Source organism: Capsaspora owczarzaki (assembly GCF_000151315.2).
Source record: "Capsaspora owczarzaki ATCC 30864 unplaced genomic scaffold supercont2.6, whole genome shotgun sequence".
NCBI classification, from domain to species: Eukaryota; class Filasterea; order Ministeriida; family Capsasporidae; genus Capsaspora; species Capsaspora owczarzaki.
The window spans coordinates 79,352-94,724 of record NW_011887297.1 but is presented as its reverse complement, the minus strand read 5'-3'; the positions used below and the strand labels follow the sequence as shown (position 1 = coordinate 94,724).

The following is a 15,373-nucleotide window of genomic DNA, read 5'->3' as shown; positions in this document are numbered from 1 at the left end:
GAAGAGGCTCGGACGACGACGAAGAAGGCGACGAATTTGACGACGACGACGACGACGAGTTTGACGGCCAGCCCATCAAGCTCGGCATGCGCGGCCGCAGCGCAGACTCGGACGACTCGGACGACGAGCAAGACGACGAGGACGAGGGTGACGACGCGGCGCCCCTCGGTGACAACGACGACGAGGAAGATGACGGCCTGCAGACCAACATCTCAGGTCGCGACACGTTCACGCTGCCCAGCGGTCAGGAGATTGAGAAGGAGTCTCTGCTGCCCCCAGACCGTGTTCTCTTGCAGCAGCGCATCAAGGACAACATTATGGTTTTGGCCGACTTTGCCAAGCTCCGCGATCCCGAGCGGTAAGGGTGGTTGTGTTTTTGGGGTTTATTTTGTTTGTTTTTGTTTGTTTTATTTGTGGTTTTTGAGCGACGTTTGCTGGCACTCTTGAGCTCATTCATGTGTCTGCTACCCCATGCTCGTAGATCGCGATCCGAGTACATGGAGGTGCTCACCCGCGACCTGACGCTGTACTATGGCTACTCTGACTATCTGATGGGCAAGCTGCTCGAGCTGTTCCCTCTTGGCGAGGTATGGGGAGTGTTTGGTGGTTGGTTTGTTTGTTAGTTGGGTTGCTTGTTTGGTTGGTATGGCCGAGGTGGGGGGGGGGAATGCCTCGGACAAGTCCACGATTGAGCTTGGCTCCTCACTCTGCCTGCTCATCCACTCCAGATTGTCGAATTCCTCGAGGCAAACGAATCGCCACGCCCCATCTCCATCCGCACAAACACGCTCAAGACGCGAAGGCGCGACTTGGCTCAAGCGCTGATCAACCGCGGCGTCAACCTCGACCCCATCGGCAAGTGGTCCAAGGTCGGTCTGGTCATTTTCGACTCGCCTGTTCCGATTGGCGCCACGCCCGAGTACTTGGCGGGCCACTACATGATCCAGAGCGCCTCGTCCTTCCTTCCGGTCATGGCGATGGCTCCGCAAGAGCACGAGCGTATCTTGACCATGTGCGCCGCACCCGGTGGCAAGACTGCTTACTGCGGTGTGTATTTATGGTTGTCCGCGTATTTGTGGGTGGTTGGTTGCTGTGTGTCACTCACGGCGTTTATGGTTGTGATTTTCGGTGATTGGGGGTTTTGTTGGTTTTTTTTTTTTCAGCCGCCCTCATGAAGAATACCGGTGTCATTTTCGCCAATGACGCCAGCAAGGACCGGTTGCGGGCACTGGTCGCCAATACCCATCGCATGGGCATCACCAACACGATCGTTTGCAACTACGACGGCCGCGCCTTCCCCAAGGTGATGGGTAACTTTGACCGCGTTCTTCTGGACGCCCCGTGCTCGGGCACTGGTGTCATTGCCAAGGATCAGTCTGTCAAGACCAACAAGGTGAGTGACTGTGGTTTGGTTGGCAAGGTGATACGTTGATTGTGTGAACGCTCACTTTACCCTCACTTTACGTTCTCTCTCTCGTTTCCGTCTCTTCTTCTACTTCTTGCTCTTCTTCTTCTTCTTCGTCGTCGTTCAGTCGGACGATGACATTATGCGCTGCAGCACACTGCAAAAGGAGCTCATTCTGGCCGCGATCGACTCTGTCGACGCCAACAGCAAGACTGGCGGCTACATTGTTTACTCGACATGCTCCATCACCGTCGAGGAGAACGAGTGGGTTATCGACTATGCTCTGCGCAAGCGCAACGTCAAGCTGGTCGAGACCGGGCTGGACTTTGGTCAGCCTGGCTTCAAGAGGTGAGTGCGCGCATGTGTGGTGCGGTGTGCTTGGTTTTTCGCAGCTTTTTTTTTTCTTTTTTTTTTTTTTTTTTTTTGGTTGCTGACATTGAGCTTGATTTTGGACTCAGCTTCCGCGAGCGCCGCTTCCATCCGACCGTCAGCCTCTCGCGCCGCTTCTACCCACACGTGCACAACATGGACGGTTTCTTTGTGGCCAAGTTCAAGAAGATTAGCAACGCCATTCCCCGTGCGCAGGGCGAGGACGGCGAAGACGGCCAAGCAGGCAGTGACGACGATGACGAGGAGGACGGGAGCAAGGCCGACCGCAAAAAGCACAAAAAGCATGGCAGCGGCAAGCAGTCGGCAGACTCGAGCAGTGACAAGCACGGTCGGTCAAGTGTTGCCGCGCAAGCCAGCGGCGAACAGATGGTGGTGGATGCGCAAGCAAGCGCCAAGCCACTGCGCAGCAAGAACAAGGACGCCCCGAAACAAAAGCAGCAGCAGGAGGAGGAGGAGGAGAGCAATCAAGCAGCCCAGGCCTCCGTCAAGCCCTCGACAAAGGCAAAGGAGGCGAAATCTCAGTCTGCCGACGAACCCGCCAAGCCTGTGCGAGGTGCGAAGCGTTCGGCAGAAGCAGATGCCCCGGTCGCTGCGCCAGCAGCAGCGGAACCAGCGTCTAGCAAAAAAGAAGGCGCGCGTCGAGCCAGAAGAGACCCCCGCTGTCAAGCCGGCATCATCTGCTGCTGCTGCTGCTGTCAGAGCGGCAAGTCTTCAAAGCGACCAAGTCTGCCAAGGCATAGCTCGAGTGGTGTTGATGGAGAGAGAGAAAAGGAGCGCTCACAAGTTCATATTCTTAAAAATACAATGGTTTTACATTCATTCGTGTGCGTGAGCCATGTTGTGTGTGGGGGGGGTGTGCGTGAGCCATGCGACTGTGCGCGCGGGAGCTAAGAATGCACGCACAGTTTGTTTCGTCGTTGTTTCGTTTAAGTCATCATAGAGCGAGAGAGAGAGAAAAGAGCCGACCTGGGCCAGCTACAAAAATTGCGACAGGAAGCAAGCTTCACATGTCGCGGGCTTGGATGTTTAGTTTGCAATCAGCAAAAAGCCACGCATCGGGAATTCCCTCACGCACGATGGCACCACCCTTGCACAAAGATGTCGAGCAATCTTTGAAGCGTGTGTCTGCGCGCTCTCACACACGCGCCCCCGATCGAGCGCACGCGTACACAAGCGTGCATTCAGCCAGCGCAGCGCGGATAGTAAGCAGCAGTCGAGCAAGTCGCCGAGTTGGAGCACAGAGGCGATTGCACCGAGTTGGATTCAAAGCTTGGCGCAAACGCGATTGTGGTTTGCTCCTGCTGGTTTTTGGATTGCTGCAATCTGCGTTCGCCGCGTCCTCCCCCTCGCCTTCTCAAAATAAATCGGAGTTGTTTGTGTTGACCCGTGGGTATGGCGGTGGTCGCGGATGCAGCAGCTGAGCGCAGCGGCAATCCAACGTTCAGACTGCGATTTTGACTTTCAATGATTAAATTCGACCTGTTGTTTTCCCCCACCTCCTCCAGCCTTTGCGAATCTCCATACAACCACAAAATGCATGTATCGTTCGACATTTTCATAGCCACATGCGATACATTGAACGCAGCGAGCATCATTGGTCAGTCCTCCAAAACCTCGCAACGTCTCTCAATCGCCCGCCGAAAATGGCACGGCTGCGCAAGGTCGAGCTCGCGCTCGTTCTCGTTGCCATTCTGGCATACTACTGCATTGTCGAGGACGGCTCGAGCAGCATTCTTCAGGGCGGCCGAGCGATTGCTCGTCAAGCGGTAAATCTCCATCATCCTCGGCGGCGCGCTCTTTGAACCACTCAAGTCCAGGCTGCACTCATGCGTTGTCTTGAACATTGTTGTTTCTGTCACAGATCAGCATTCTGCCGCCTGAAACCGCCGTCTCGGTGCGCTTCTGGCTGCACCAAGCCGAGCAGCAAGCAGCGGCGTCTCGTGCAGCACTGTTCACGCTGCTGTGGCCGAGCTCCTCGGAGGCGCTCCACGCTGCCAATGAGCAGCTTAGCAAAGATGTCCGCTTGACGCTTTGGTGGATGGGTCCCGCATTCTCGGGTGGCGGGTATAGCAGCGAGCTCATCTCGTTCGCCAAGTCGCTCTCGCCGTTCGTGCGAATGCGCATCACCCAGCACGGCGATGCGTTCTCGTGGAGCTTTGTGGCTGGACTGCCCAAGAACGTGTCGGCGCTGCTGCACACGCTCGCGGCGACCGCGTCCCAGCCGGGCGAATCGATCGTTGTGTGCCACTCGGAGCCCGGCGCCTGGAATCCCTCGCTGTATCGCACCTCGCCCTGCCCCGTGCTCGAGCTGGAGGAGGTGAGTCGGCGCGAAGAAGTGGTGGGACCCAAGCCGAGCTATCCGAACGATGTAGCGCGTGTGCACGCCGAAGGTCGCATGCGCTCTGCCTACACGATTGGCCGCACCATGTTTGAGGCAGACCGCATTGTTCCCGAATGGGTTCGGCGATGCAATGCCATGGACGAGGTCTGGGTGCCGACCGGCTTCCACGTCGAGGCCTTTGCTGCAAGCGGAGTGCATCCCGACAAGATTGTCAAGATTCCCGAAGCCGTGGACGTGGAGTTTTTCGACCCTTCCAAGCACCTGCCAATGGCACTTCCGGCGGGCCAGCTGGCAGTTGGTCAGCCTATTGATACCGCGACTGCTACTGCTGCAGACCATTTTGCATTTTTAAGCGTGTTCAAGTGGGAGCCGCGAAAAGCCTGGGATGTGCTCATCAAAGCGTACCTGCTCGAGTTTGCCAGCAGTGCGCATCGAGACAAGGTGGCGTTGTATCTGCTCACCAACCCCTTCCATGGGGATGGCAACTTTGAGCTGCAAATTCGCCAACTCATCACACAAACAGGCGATGCCGAGCTCGCTCAAGCCCCTCTCGATCAACTGCCACCCATATACATTCTAGACCAGCACGTGCCCGAGGAGCAGCTGCCCAGCTTGTACAAGGCTGTCAACTGTGTCGTCATTCCGAGCAGGGGCGAAGGCTGGGGTCGGCCTCACGTTGAGGCCATGGCTATGGGCCTGCCGCTGATTGCCACCAACTGGTCTGGGCCAACAGAGTATCTCAACAGCAACAATGGCTACCCGCTCGCAATCGACGGACTGACTGTCATTGAAAGCGGCGCGTATCGAGGTCTCAAATGGGCGCAGCCATCACTGTCGCACTTGCGCTCGCTCATGCGGCATGTGTTTGTGGAGCGCAACGGCGATGCGCTGCGCAAAGGCAGTCAAGCACGACGTGATATGATTGCCCATTACCGCCCCGAGCGAGTGGCGCAGGTGGTACTTGCGCGCCTTCTGCACATTCAACGGCTGGTGGATGACCGCAAAGCCAAGCAGCAGGAGCAACAACAACATCAACAACAACCTGCAGACGCACTAGTACCGTAAAAAGGCAGCCCACTACACTACATCGATTGAACATTTATTTTGAAACTTGTGTGTGACAATACATAACAGGGAACATCACACCACCCTTTGAACGTGATCTAACAATAATAGCTCCAGCCCGAATGGACGGACTTGAGAGAGTATCAACAGCCAGCAAGTAAGACACTGAAACACAAAAGCGGGGCGAGCAGCCACAACGTTGTTGGTCGCAATAGCACGCTGTCATTGGATCGAGCAGCAGGTGAGCCAGCCCCTGGAGCACTCGTCACTGAGCCGGCGCTGTTCCAGAAGGTGACACGCGCGAGATACGTGATCTCGGTGGAAAGCCCGTTGGCGATAAACCAGCGACGAGTGCCGCTGTAAATCGTCGCGCTCGCGCCTGACGATCCCACGTACAAATCCAGAGTGTAGCGCACCAGCAGTCCGTTTGGCAGATCGGGTGCGCTCCACGTAATATTCAAACTTGTCCTGTTGTAAGGCTGGAGAACGGGCGGGTTGATGCTTGCAGGAACTTCGAACAAGCCGTATTATCCGCCATGCGAGAGCGAAACAAATCCCAAAGCGAAAACAAAAAGAAAAATAGTCAACAAACCGAAAAGTGAGCCTAAGAGCAAAAACAGGGTGCTGCATTCATCGAAGGAAACTGGAGAAAGGGGGGATCAAAAAGCGCAAAACCACCTACCGTCTTCCAGAGTGCGAACGGTAGCATTGGGACTTGCGGTTGACCCCGCGCTGGTCTTTGCGTAGACGACGTAGGTGTAGCTTGTATAGGGCTCAAGCATTCGGTCGCTAAAGGTGTAACGCGGTGGACTGCCTGTCGGGACTGGCGGAGCAGAATTGAATATCTCGGCTCCGTTACGCCGAATAACAAAGCCGCTGACAACGCCATTCGGCACGGCTGGATCTTTAAACTGAATGTCAATCTGCCGCGACGAGATTGGAATCAGAACCGGAGCGCTGACATTTTGTGGAGCTGTCAACAATCAGTTTTGGAAAAGTCAGCAAGACGCAAAAACACTCACACAAAAAAGTAGGCAGACCGATGCAATAGTTCTGAAATGTACAACATGTGCACTTACCAGCTTCTGCGGTGCGAATCGTGGTGATCGCGCTCGAGGTGCTCCCGGCAAGATTGGAGGCAATGGTGTACATTGAGTACGTCTTGTAGGGCGACAAGTTTGTGAGATTGTACGAAACGCGCGAGTTTGCGCAAAAGGACTGGGTGCCGGGAAGCACGGACGAGTTGAAAGCAAAAAAGTCCATGCTTGCAACCGATCCAACGAACAGACGGTAGGCGGTGACAATCCCATTCACGTTGCTTGCTGGCTCCCATGAGACGAGCACAGACGTGGCACGCACGTCAGAGTAGGTTGGTCCAGGAACAGACAATGGCGCGGCACGACTTGCTGGACACGGCGTCCGATTCCGCCAAATGACGGGAAGCGTTGTTGCGACGCTGGTCCAGTTCACCACCCCAGTGAAGCAGAGCGCTGCGTTATCTTGGATGATGACAAGTCCACCAACTCCGCGGGAGGAGAGGCCGAGCAAGCCGTCGACGTTTGCCAAAACCGCATTCTGCTCGATTGTCATGCCACCGCCGACCGTGCGCAGTTTGGACAGGCCGTCAATGTCAGCGAGAACGGGGTTGTAGCGCACTGCAAGGTTGGAGCCGACAGACTTGAGGGCACACAATCCCTGCAAGCTCGTCGGATTGCAAGCAATGACGCTTGCATTCGCGCCAATGCTGACAAGGCTGGGAAACTCGATGGATGCAAGCAGTGGATTGGACAGCAACGTCAAGTCCCCATTCACGAGGGTGAGAGAGCGGGTGGAGTTGAGTTGGCGCAGCTTTGGATTGCTCGACACCGTCAAAGACCCGGCGACCGTGCGCAATTGCGACAGTCCCGAAAAGCTGGTGAGGGCCGAGTTGAGCGAGACCTCAAAAGACCCACCAATCTGCCGCACTCCCGCAAGACCGGCGAGATTGCCCAGAGCCGGATTGGAAGTGATGGAGAGGGATCCTCCGATGTTGGTGAGCGCCTCGAGACCAGCGAGGGAGCCAAGCGCGGTGTTTGAGGTGATGGTCACGCCGCCAGTGACGTTGACGAGGCTTTGCAACCCAGGCGTCTGCAGTGAGATGATGTCGCTGCCAGAAATGGTGAGAGAGCCCGAGATGGCGGTGCAGGCCGTCACAAATCTCGCAACATCGAGGCTCGATGCGAGCGTGGTTGATCCGCAGGTAACTGTAGAACCGACCAAACAAACCAACAATCAGTCGCGGCATTTTCAGATCGAGGAATGGTCGAAGCGGGGGGGGGCGAAATGGAGAAAGTGGTGCTCGGAGACAAGCAAACCACGAAATGCTCAGACGTGCTGCCGAAAAAAATGCAGTCATCGGGCAGTTGGCAGTTGACAGTTGTTGGTGGATCATCGACGCCGTGTCTCTCGTTGCTTTCCCACTTCAAAGCCCCAAAAGTCAATGCAAAGTTCAAACTCGTCGATATGCCGTTAGTTGTTTAGTATTGTGGGTTTTTTTTTTTTTTTTTTTTTTTTTGGTTTTTCGCTCGGTGACCGTTTCTTTCAGAACTCTTCCATTCGGTTCATTCACGAGCTCATAGCAATGAGTTGAAGTGCATTTGCAATGCAGGTCACAGTTTTTTTCAATACGGACCAGCGAGCGCAGGACGCGGCAATGCGGCTGCAGCAAAGAGCAGCAACAGCAGCACCATGGCAGCGGAAATAGAGTCGACTCGCTGCATCATCGACGGCCTGGCGCGGGCAGCCCAGCCACAGCGACGGCCATGATGATACTGGTGATACTGATGGTGATGATGATGGGCAGTCGCGTCGGGAGTCGCGGCAGCTGGCTTGAATGGACCTGACAACAGCAAAGTGACCAAAACAAAAAACCATGACATTTGGAACTGAGTCATTTGATAGAGGAGGCAGGGGTTGGTGATGGCGCTCATGCGATCAAGCACACAAGCATGGACAAGGGCAACGAATGCCGGATTGCCATTGCAAAGGAGAACAGCGTAAGGGAGCGAAACCGAAAACGAGAGCTCGCTCTCTCTCTCTCTCTCTCTCGCGCTCTCACCTTCGTTACCGCGTCGGCGGCGTCGGTGGTGTGGCGAGCGCTCAGCCATACTGTGATACTATTTTCTGGAACAAAGATGTTGAATGCAATCAAAGACTGAAGGAAAAGCACTGAAAAGCACTGAAGGCGAACAAAGTGAGACTGAGCGATTCAGTCCTCGTTGTCTGCATTCGAGATTGGAAAAACATGGGCAGGCCTCGCAAAGTAGCAGCAGCACCGGCAGCACCAGCAGCAGCAGCAGTAAAACCCGCACCAGTAGCACCTGCACCAGTAGCAGCACCTGCGCCCGTCCCGGTGGCTGCTCCTGCTGCTCCTGCTGTGGCTCCGGCTGAAACCGCTCCCGCCAAGCCACGCAAGGCCAAGCCAGCAATCGACCCGCGCAACAACGCCGCTCCAAACCCACTCGATGCAGGCGTGGTAGGGAAGGCCAAGAGCGGCCGGCACTGGAAGACACGCCAGACGCAGCGGTGAGTTGGGGGGAGAAGGACTTGGCGCGACGTTGAAAGCACCACACATGGTGCGTTTGTGCTCACACACTGAAGCATCTCGCTCGTGCCAATGCATTATACTGTGCGTGCACTGCATCCATGTGCAAAATTGCAAAACAACAGAGCGTCTGCACGAATGAACGTCCCGTCCGCGCGCGTCGGCTGGGCCAAGCTCATGGAGCGAAAGCAGGAGAAGCTTCCCATGCGGGAGCAGGAGCGCCAACTCCAAGAGCAGATCGACCAGGCCAAGCAGGTGGGGCATTACAAAGCAAAAACAGCCACGAATTAATGCGTGGTTGTTTTCCCCCCCCCCCAAGCAAAAGGCATTGATTGTGTGGAGGAGTAGGGGGGGGGGCGGAACAAAGTTGGGCGATGCAACTCACTATCCAAAATCAACTACGCTCTCTCTCTCTCTCTCTCTCTCTCTCACTCATAGGCTGAGCGTGAAGCCCGTATTGCCAAGCAAAAGCGACGTGCCGAGAACGAACGCAAGAGCGAGGTTGTGCAGAAGGTAAGCCGACCGCTCTTTTGGAGTTGTTTCGCCAACTTTGATTCGGTTGCTCAAAAACAATCCGCCTTCTGTTTTGCTTGTTTTGCTTTGTTGCTCGCGTTTGCCGCTGCGTTCAACGCAATGCAGATTACCAATACTTCCAAGATTAAGCGAATGAGCAAGGCTCAACTCCGCACCTTGTCACGACGATGAAGCAAACGTGTTTGTCTCATTTGTTCCATCAACCTCAAAAACAAACAAACACCAAAAAGTTACGCCACAGTCGCTCCATTCCAAAAGAAATGTTGAGAGAACGCCTGCCAACAGTGCCCAAAGCGCGACACCGGCAGAGGTGGAGTTGTCGGCGGCAGAGACTTTTTACCAACAAGATTTGAAGAGGAGATGCAACAGCAACAACAAGGAGAGTTATAACATTTAACTGACAACCAAGCTATGAACAAACAAACACAACAGAGGCACCAACGAATGGCACAAAGTTGTCCAGATGAAAACAACAACAGTAATATCAAAAAGCCATCCAATCAACAACAACAACAACAACAACAAAAAATAACCAACAAAAACACACAAAAAAAAAAAGTGGTAGAATGAAAACACAAACAACGATAACTGAAAAATCGCAAACAATCAAGAAATTAAAATGGTGACGGGGAAGGTTTTAGGCAGTGGAGGTGTCACTTGCTGGTAAAACCAAGATGGGGCGAACTGGTGACGGGGTACTCAGCTCTCTATCACTGTCGCCAGTGCGATGAGATGGCGCTGAATCCAACGAGATGGAACGCAGACGCGCCTGCTCGAAGGAATGCGCCAGTGCTTGGGCGCGAGGTGAGCGGGGCGGTGGCAGACCGGAGCGTGCAGAGAGCCCAAGGTAGGGACTGGACGACTCGCTTTCGTTGGCGCTGCTTCCAAAGGAGGATGTGCGAGAATCGGGTCGGCGCCAGGTGTCATCATCCGTGTCCGTGTCGTCTTCCGAAAGAATGGACAGCGGCATGCCTGTGGCGCGGGGACTGCCCATGCTGGTGCTCGATGCCCCAGGCGAGGTCTGCATCGAAGCAAAGAACTCGGCAAACGACTGGGTCTGTCCCGAAAACGTCCCAGCTGCGTGATGCGAAGACAGAGGAAGCGACGATGCAGCAGGCGGGTCGGAGGCGCGTCGGTGGTGAGGCGAGACGGGAATCGTCTGCTCGCTGGCATTGCTGTGCATGGATGATTCCGAGTGGCGACGCATGGAGCTGGATTCGACCAACGTCTCGGACGACACGGCATGTGTGGGCGCCGGCAGGCCACGGTCGCTGGCTGTCGGTGCTTCCACGGAAGGGATGACCAACGAATGCAGAGTGGAGGCGCGTGCTCGGTACGTGCCACCAGCAGCAGCAGAAGCAGAAGCAGTAGCAGCAGTAGCAGCAGCAGTGCTCGATGCTGCGGCAAGGTGGGGCTCGGACGAGGACACTTGCAACGCACCAGAAGGATTCGACGCGACGCTCAGAATCACACTCGGGCTGGTCGCCGTACGATGGCGGGGTACCAGGCCGCCGGTTGAACGCGATGACGATGCGTGCGAGCTGGAGCGACGACCAGAAATGGCGCCATCTTCGCTCGAATGAATAAAGCCATGTGAGCCGCTGTGAGAGCCATCGTGGTAGTCAGAGGAGGCAGGACGAGAGGAAGTGCGCACGCGGAAGAGGGACGTGAAGAGCGACGCTGCAGAGTTTCGGCGACGCGCAGTCGCAGGCGAAGTTTCGGGCGAGGTGGTTGCGGCAGCCGTTGAGGCTGCTGTGCCGGCTGTCGCTGCAGCCGCGGTCTCTGCAAGACCCGCGAGAGCAGCAGGAGGAAGGGAGGATGATGATAATGATGCTGTTGTTGTTGCTGCGGCAGCAGTTGTCGCGGTCGCAGCTGATGTGGTTGCCGCGCCTGCTGCTGTTTCTGCAGAAACGCTTCCGACAGGGGTTGCTGGTGCGGCTGGCGCAGGGCTCGCTGCCGTTGGAGTCGACTTTGTGCGCTTGCGATGCGCACCGTCGGGGTACTTGTAACGATAATAGCAAGCCGTGCCGCACAGTGTTTTGAGCAAGGGCAGGCGTTGGTTTTGGGAGTTTTCGTGGAACTCAATCACTTCCATCTTGGATTGGATGAAGGGCCCGCCGCAGTTGGTGCAAGCACGAGCGGACGCCAGATACTCGACCAAGTCCTCGGAAATGTCATCGCGCTCGTAAGGGATGATTCGACAGCGCACTCCGAGGGCAGAGACGGCGAGGACAAAGCGCCGCTGAATCTCATAGGGAGCGAGCGGCTTGTGGGCGACACTGGGAGAGCCGGATGCATGCACGGGAGAAAAGAGGGCAGCAGGAGCGGCAGCCGAGGCACTGGCGCTCGTGGAGGTGGCCGGCGGGGCGCTACTGCTAGATGAAGTTGCTGCTGTGTTGGAGGCCGCTGCTACTACTGCTGCTGCCTCGGAGGCAGGGGTCATGCCGGCGTTGGACGGGCTGGGCACGCCAGGCATCGGACGGCGGAAGACAACCGAAGCCGACGAGGACAGCGAGGCTGAAAGGGAAGCAAGGGTCGACGACAGCGGCGAGGCGAGAGGCAGACCCGGCGAAGTAGCAGCGGTGGTGGCGACAGGCTGAAATTCCGCGGCAGACGAGGACGCAGATGTTGGCGACAGCGGACGGGGCTGGTGCACGACGGGCGGCATGGCGGTGGACGAAGACTGCGGCGAAGACGCTCCTCGCGGTGAAGACTGGGTGTCGGAATGAAGCAAGCTGCTGAATGTGGGCAAGGCCAGCGCAAAGGCATGGAGGAAATTGCTCCGCTTTTTCGTGCTGGTTGGGGGCGGAGACACGAGCACCTGGCGGGCAGCAAGTTCTTTGAGGGTGGGGATGCGAACAGCCCGCGCAGTGAACTTGGTTTTCAAGGGATTGCCGACAATCTTGAGGTCATCCAGGTGCCGCAGAGCAAGGAACTCGTACGGGAAGGTGGTAATCATGTTCTTGCCCAGATCGAGCGAGGTGAGTTTGCGCAGCATGCAGAGATGCAGCGGGATTTCGCGAATTTGGTTGGAGCGCAAGTTGAGTTTTTCGAGGTACTTGAGCTCGAGAATTTCCGGCGGGATGCTGGTCAGGTTGTTGCGAGAGAGGTCGAGCTGACGCACATTTCGCAATTCGAGGAGGTGGGGCGGAAACGAGACGAGCGACGAGGCGTACCAGGGGACGCTAATCATGTGGTGCAGCTGAGACACGTTGTGTGGCAAGTCGAGGATGCGGTTGCGTGAGATGGTGAGCTGGCGCAGGTTGACGAGCAAGCAGATGGCGTCCGGCAGACTGGTCAGCAGATTCTTGTCGAGCGTGAGCTTGACCAGCCGCGGCATGTTGCCGATCGCTGCGGGCAGCTCGGTGATTTTGTTGTTGCTAAGATCAAGTTTTTCGAGTGCGGGAAGCTGGCAGAGCGCAATGGGGAAGGCCTTGAGCTGGTTATCGACTGCGCGTAACCGGTAAAGGCTGACCATCCCGCTCATGGAGTCGGGGAGCTCTGTCAGTTGGTTGCGCTTGACGTCAAAGCGCTTGAGCTTGCGGAGACGGCCAATCGAGTCGGGCAGCTCGGTCAGGTTGTTGTACGACAAATCCAGCAGCGTCAGCTCTGTCAGCTGGCCAATGGTCGCCGGCACGCTCGTGAGCTCATTGTGGGACAGCTTCAAGTGCACGAGAGCGTGCAATCGTCCCAGGCCTTCGCTCGGCAGCGTCGTCAGCAAGTTGTGGCTGACATAGAGGTATTGAATGTGTTTTAGCTTGACAATGTCTAGCAACGACAAAAAAAACACAAAACAACAAAAACAACAAAAAACAAGTGAGTGCCTTGAGGGCTTTCTTGCAAGTTTGTTGTTTCGGTGATGGGTGTTTGGTTGTGTGATGGGGATGAAGCAGAGGCTTTGGCAATTGCGATCTCTTTGTCGATGAGTCATTTTCGATGGCAAGTTCCAACAATGGCAATAACGACGTTCTCGACCATGTTGTGTTGCTTTTGATTCGTCGATGATGGGTTTTTTTCGTTTTTGTTTTTGTTTTTGTTTGTTTCTGCGGTTGAACAAGAAAAATAAAAACCAACAAACCAAAAAAAAAAAACAGAAGGGGAAAAAAAGCGCGCGCACAAAGCAACAAAAAAGGCAAATCGAGAATACGGTGCTTTTTTTTTTTTTTTTTTTGTTTTGTTTTGTTTTGTTTTTTGGGGTTGCTGGGGTGTGTGGATCAGGAGTGAGATGAAATGATGGGATGACGAGGGGACGGAACAAGAAGGAGTCTGAAAAGGTGGTGAAGTGAGGATTGGGAAATGTGGATCACCGACCCGCATGCAATGTGTCAGCCAGTGACACCTGACACCTGCAACAAAGTCCCAAAGAGCACACCAGAGATCTGCGCTGTTCGGCATCACAAGCTTATCACGACGATTCATTCAAGCAAGTGACGTGAAGCACAAGCCATCTCCAATCGCGACGTTCCAAGTCGAAGCGAACGAGTGGGAAGCTCAAGAAGAAAAAAAAAAAAAAAAAGCACGATGGTCACCTCCCCGTTTGAACACATTCCAGACAATCGAGTCTGACGAGTTTGCGTGTCAATGTCCGACGAGAGAGAAGAACGAGAGTGTGAAAGCATCGCGAAACAAGCAGCAGCGAAGCGATACGAGACACCAAATAAACAAAAGAAAAAAAATACAAAATAAACAAAAAAAAATCGTCAATGAAAGAACATTGAAAACAAAAGATAAAATATAAACAAATAATAATAATAATAAAAAAAACGTTCCGACGAAGAAAAAGAATCATAAATTGGAACGGAATGGGCGACAAAACACCCGCACAAGTGCAAGAGAGAGATAGGGAGAGAGGGAGAGGGAGAGGGAGAGAGAGAGGGAGAAGAAGAAGAAGGGTGAGGAACCGAGATGACGAAGAGAGCGAGCGAAAGCGCGTTGAATGGCGAATGACGGCGACTCGACTCGCTTTGGAATCGAGCACGACGACGCCGTCCTGTCGCTTGCATTCGTTCATGCTGCACACCTTGCACACACCACCGCCCAGAGCCATCAAGATTGAGAGAGCGCGACAGACGAGCGCGACACCAGACGGCGCCCTCGCTTCGAATGGTTCGTCCTCTAGTGTTTTTTGTTTTCAAACGCGTCACTCGAGTGCATGGGTGGCTGAAGGCAACACCAAGCGCACTTGAAACAGCACCACGGCAACGCAAGCCACTGGCTGCTGGTGCGGTGCTTTGTTGGGAACGGGACGTTGGGGGCGCCTTTGGCTCACAAGGGCAAAACCCAAAAAAAAAAAAAAAAAAAAAAAAAAAAAGTAACCGCAACGGAAAAAGCTGCGTCGATTGTCGCTCCCGTTTGCGCACGCGCGTCTTGCATTTGCCTCCGCTGCTGCAGTCCGCATGCCAAACAGTCCGTTGTGGACGTTCGTGAACAGCGGCAGGCTGGGCAGGAGTGCGGGACGGGCATCAGCGGAAGGGGGGAAAGAGGGCGTCGTTTTGGCGGTCATTCTCGCTACACGCCCATTGGCTCAAACTATCTAGCACAGCAACGGAGGGGAGGGGAGGAAGAGGGGGGCCCATCAGTTTGCCACAAACCTTCTGGGATTTCCGTGATGCGATTCTCGCTAATGTTGAGAGCGCGGAGCTGTTCCTGTGACAGCAAGACTTCGTTGAAGTGCGTGAGAACGTTGCCTTGCAGCGCCAGCGAGCGGACCTTGCGCGACGCCAGCAGCCTGTCGTCCAGCTCGGTCAACCGTCGCGAGCTCAGGTCGATCTGCCGCGTGCTGACGTTGCCCATTTGACGCACAAAGACAGAAGGACGTGGAAAGAGAGAGAAAAAAAGGTTAAAATAAACAGTAAAAAAAAAAAAAAAAATAGACTGAGACTGCTTTATGAAGGAGCGTTGGATGAGCTTTGAGGGGAGAAGTGTAGCGTAGGGACAGCACATGGCGATGGAAGGTGGGTGGGCGCAGCAACGTGTGCCGGTAACCGTTTTGAATGAGACGCGAAAGGGTCGAGAGGAAAGCAAGCGGAGAGACGAGCGCGATCATGGAAAACGA

General features: G+C 55.1%; 5 protein-coding genes across 5 annotated transcripts; 3 read left to right on the top strand and 2 right to left on the bottom strand.

The window, feature by feature from the left end:
- The first annotated feature begins 4 nt into the window (after positions 1-4).
- Positions 5-2,893, top strand: CAOG_08749 (hypothetical protein). The gene is made up of 6 exons (XM_011272077.1): positions 5-358; positions 482-587; positions 729-1,047; positions 1,164-1,393; positions 1,533-1,753; positions 1,864-2,893. The coding sequence occupies exons 1-6, from the start codon at positions 87-89 to the stop codon at positions 2,684-2,686; spliced, it is 1,971 nt and encodes a 656-aa protein (XP_011270379.1). The 5' UTR covers positions 5-86; the 3' UTR covers positions 2,687-2,893.
- A 511-nt stretch (positions 2,894-3,404) lies between these two features.
- Positions 3,405-5,298, top strand: CAOG_03993 (glycosyl transferase). The gene is made up of 2 exons (XM_004347768.2): positions 3,405-3,561; positions 3,657-5,298. Exons 1-2 carry the CDS (start codon positions 3,439-3,441, stop codon positions 5,199-5,201), a joined length of 1,668 nt encoding a protein of 555 aa, XP_004347818.1. The 5' UTR covers positions 3,405-3,438; the 3' UTR covers positions 5,202-5,298.
- CAOG_03992 (hypothetical protein) lies at positions 5,219-8,434 on the bottom strand. The gene is made up of 5 exons (XM_004347767.2): positions 8,299-8,434; positions 7,873-8,079; positions 6,281-7,444; positions 5,884-6,174; positions 5,219-5,712 (listed from the first exon to the last, which is right to left on the bottom strand). The coding sequence occupies exons 1-5, from the start codon at positions 8,345-8,347 to the stop codon at positions 5,345-5,347; spliced, it is 2,079 nt and encodes a 692-aa protein (XP_004347817.2). The 5' UTR covers positions 8,348-8,434; the 3' UTR covers positions 5,219-5,344.
- Positions 8,426-9,556, top strand: CAOG_03991 (hypothetical protein). Its single transcript, XM_004347766.2, has 4 exons — positions 8,426-8,765; positions 8,910-9,039; positions 9,223-9,297; positions 9,424-9,556. Exons 1-4 carry the CDS (start codon positions 8,485-8,487, stop codon positions 9,487-9,489), a joined length of 552 nt encoding a protein of 183 aa, XP_004347816.1. The 5' UTR covers positions 8,426-8,484; the 3' UTR covers positions 9,490-9,556.
- Positions 9,557-9,697: 141 nt separating this feature from the next.
- Positions 9,698-15,187, bottom strand: CAOG_03990 (leucine-rich repeat-containing protein 28). Its single transcript, XM_004347765.2, has 2 exons — positions 14,910-15,187; positions 9,698-13,086 (listed from the first exon to the last, which is right to left on the bottom strand). The coding sequence occupies exons 1-2, from the start codon at positions 15,109-15,111 to the stop codon at positions 9,956-9,958; spliced, it is 3,333 nt and encodes a 1,110-aa protein (XP_004347815.2). The 5' UTR covers positions 15,112-15,187; the 3' UTR covers positions 9,698-9,955.
- Positions 15,188-15,373: the final 186 nt, after the last annotated feature.

Excerpts from the sequence above, each read along its gene's own strand:
- CAOG_08749 (XM_011272077.1), top strand. The coding sequence starts at position 87 with ATGCGCGGCCGCAGCGCAGACTCGGACGACTCGGACGACGAGCAAGAC. Across the intron at positions 1,048-1,163 it reads TGGCAAGACTGCTTACTGCG|CCGCCCTCATGAAGAATACC; the intron begins GTGTGTATTTAT and ends TTTTTTTTTCAG. Across the intron at positions 1,394-1,532 it reads AGTCTGTCAAGACCAACAAG|TCGGACGATGACATTATGCG; the intron begins GTGAGTGACTGT and ends GTCGTCGTTCAG.
- CAOG_03993 (XM_004347768.2), top strand. The coding sequence starts at position 3,439 with ATGGCACGGCTGCGCAAGGTCGAGCTCGCGCTCGTTCTCGTTGCCATT. Across the intron at positions 3,562-3,656 it reads GAGCGATTGCTCGTCAAGCG|ATCAGCATTCTGCCGCCTGA; the intron begins GTAAATCTCCAT and ends TTTCTGTCACAG.
- CAOG_03992 (XM_004347767.2), bottom strand. The coding sequence starts at position 8,347 with ATGGCTGAGCGCTCGCCACACCACCGACGCCGCCGACGCGGTAACGAA. Across the intron at positions 8,080-8,298 it reads CCGCCGACGCGGTAACGAAG|GTCCATTCAAGCCAGCTGCC; the intron begins GTGAGAGCGCGA and ends TGCTGTTGTCAG. Across the intron at positions 6,175-6,280 it reads GATTCGCACCGCAGAAGCTG|CTCCACAAAATGTCAGCGCT; the intron begins GTAAGTGCACAT and ends GATTGTTGACAG.
- CAOG_03991 (XM_004347766.2), top strand. The coding sequence starts at position 8,485 with ATGGGCAGGCCTCGCAAAGTAGCAGCAGCACCGGCAGCACCAGCAGCA. Across the intron at positions 8,766-8,909 it reads AAGACACGCCAGACGCAGCG|AGCGTCTGCACGAATGAACG; the intron begins GTGAGTTGGGGG and ends GCAAAACAACAG. Across the intron at positions 9,040-9,222 it reads AGATCGACCAGGCCAAGCAG|GCTGAGCGTGAAGCCCGTAT; the intron begins GTGGGGCATTAC and ends TCTCACTCATAG.
- CAOG_03990 (XM_004347765.2), bottom strand. The coding sequence starts at position 15,111 with ATGGGCAACGTCAGCACGCGGCAGATCGACCTGAGCTCGCGACGGTTG. Across the intron at positions 13,087-14,909 it reads CATCACGGAAATCCCAGAAG|ACATTGTCAAGCTAAAACAC; the intron begins GTTTGTGGCAAA and ends TGTCGTTGCTAG.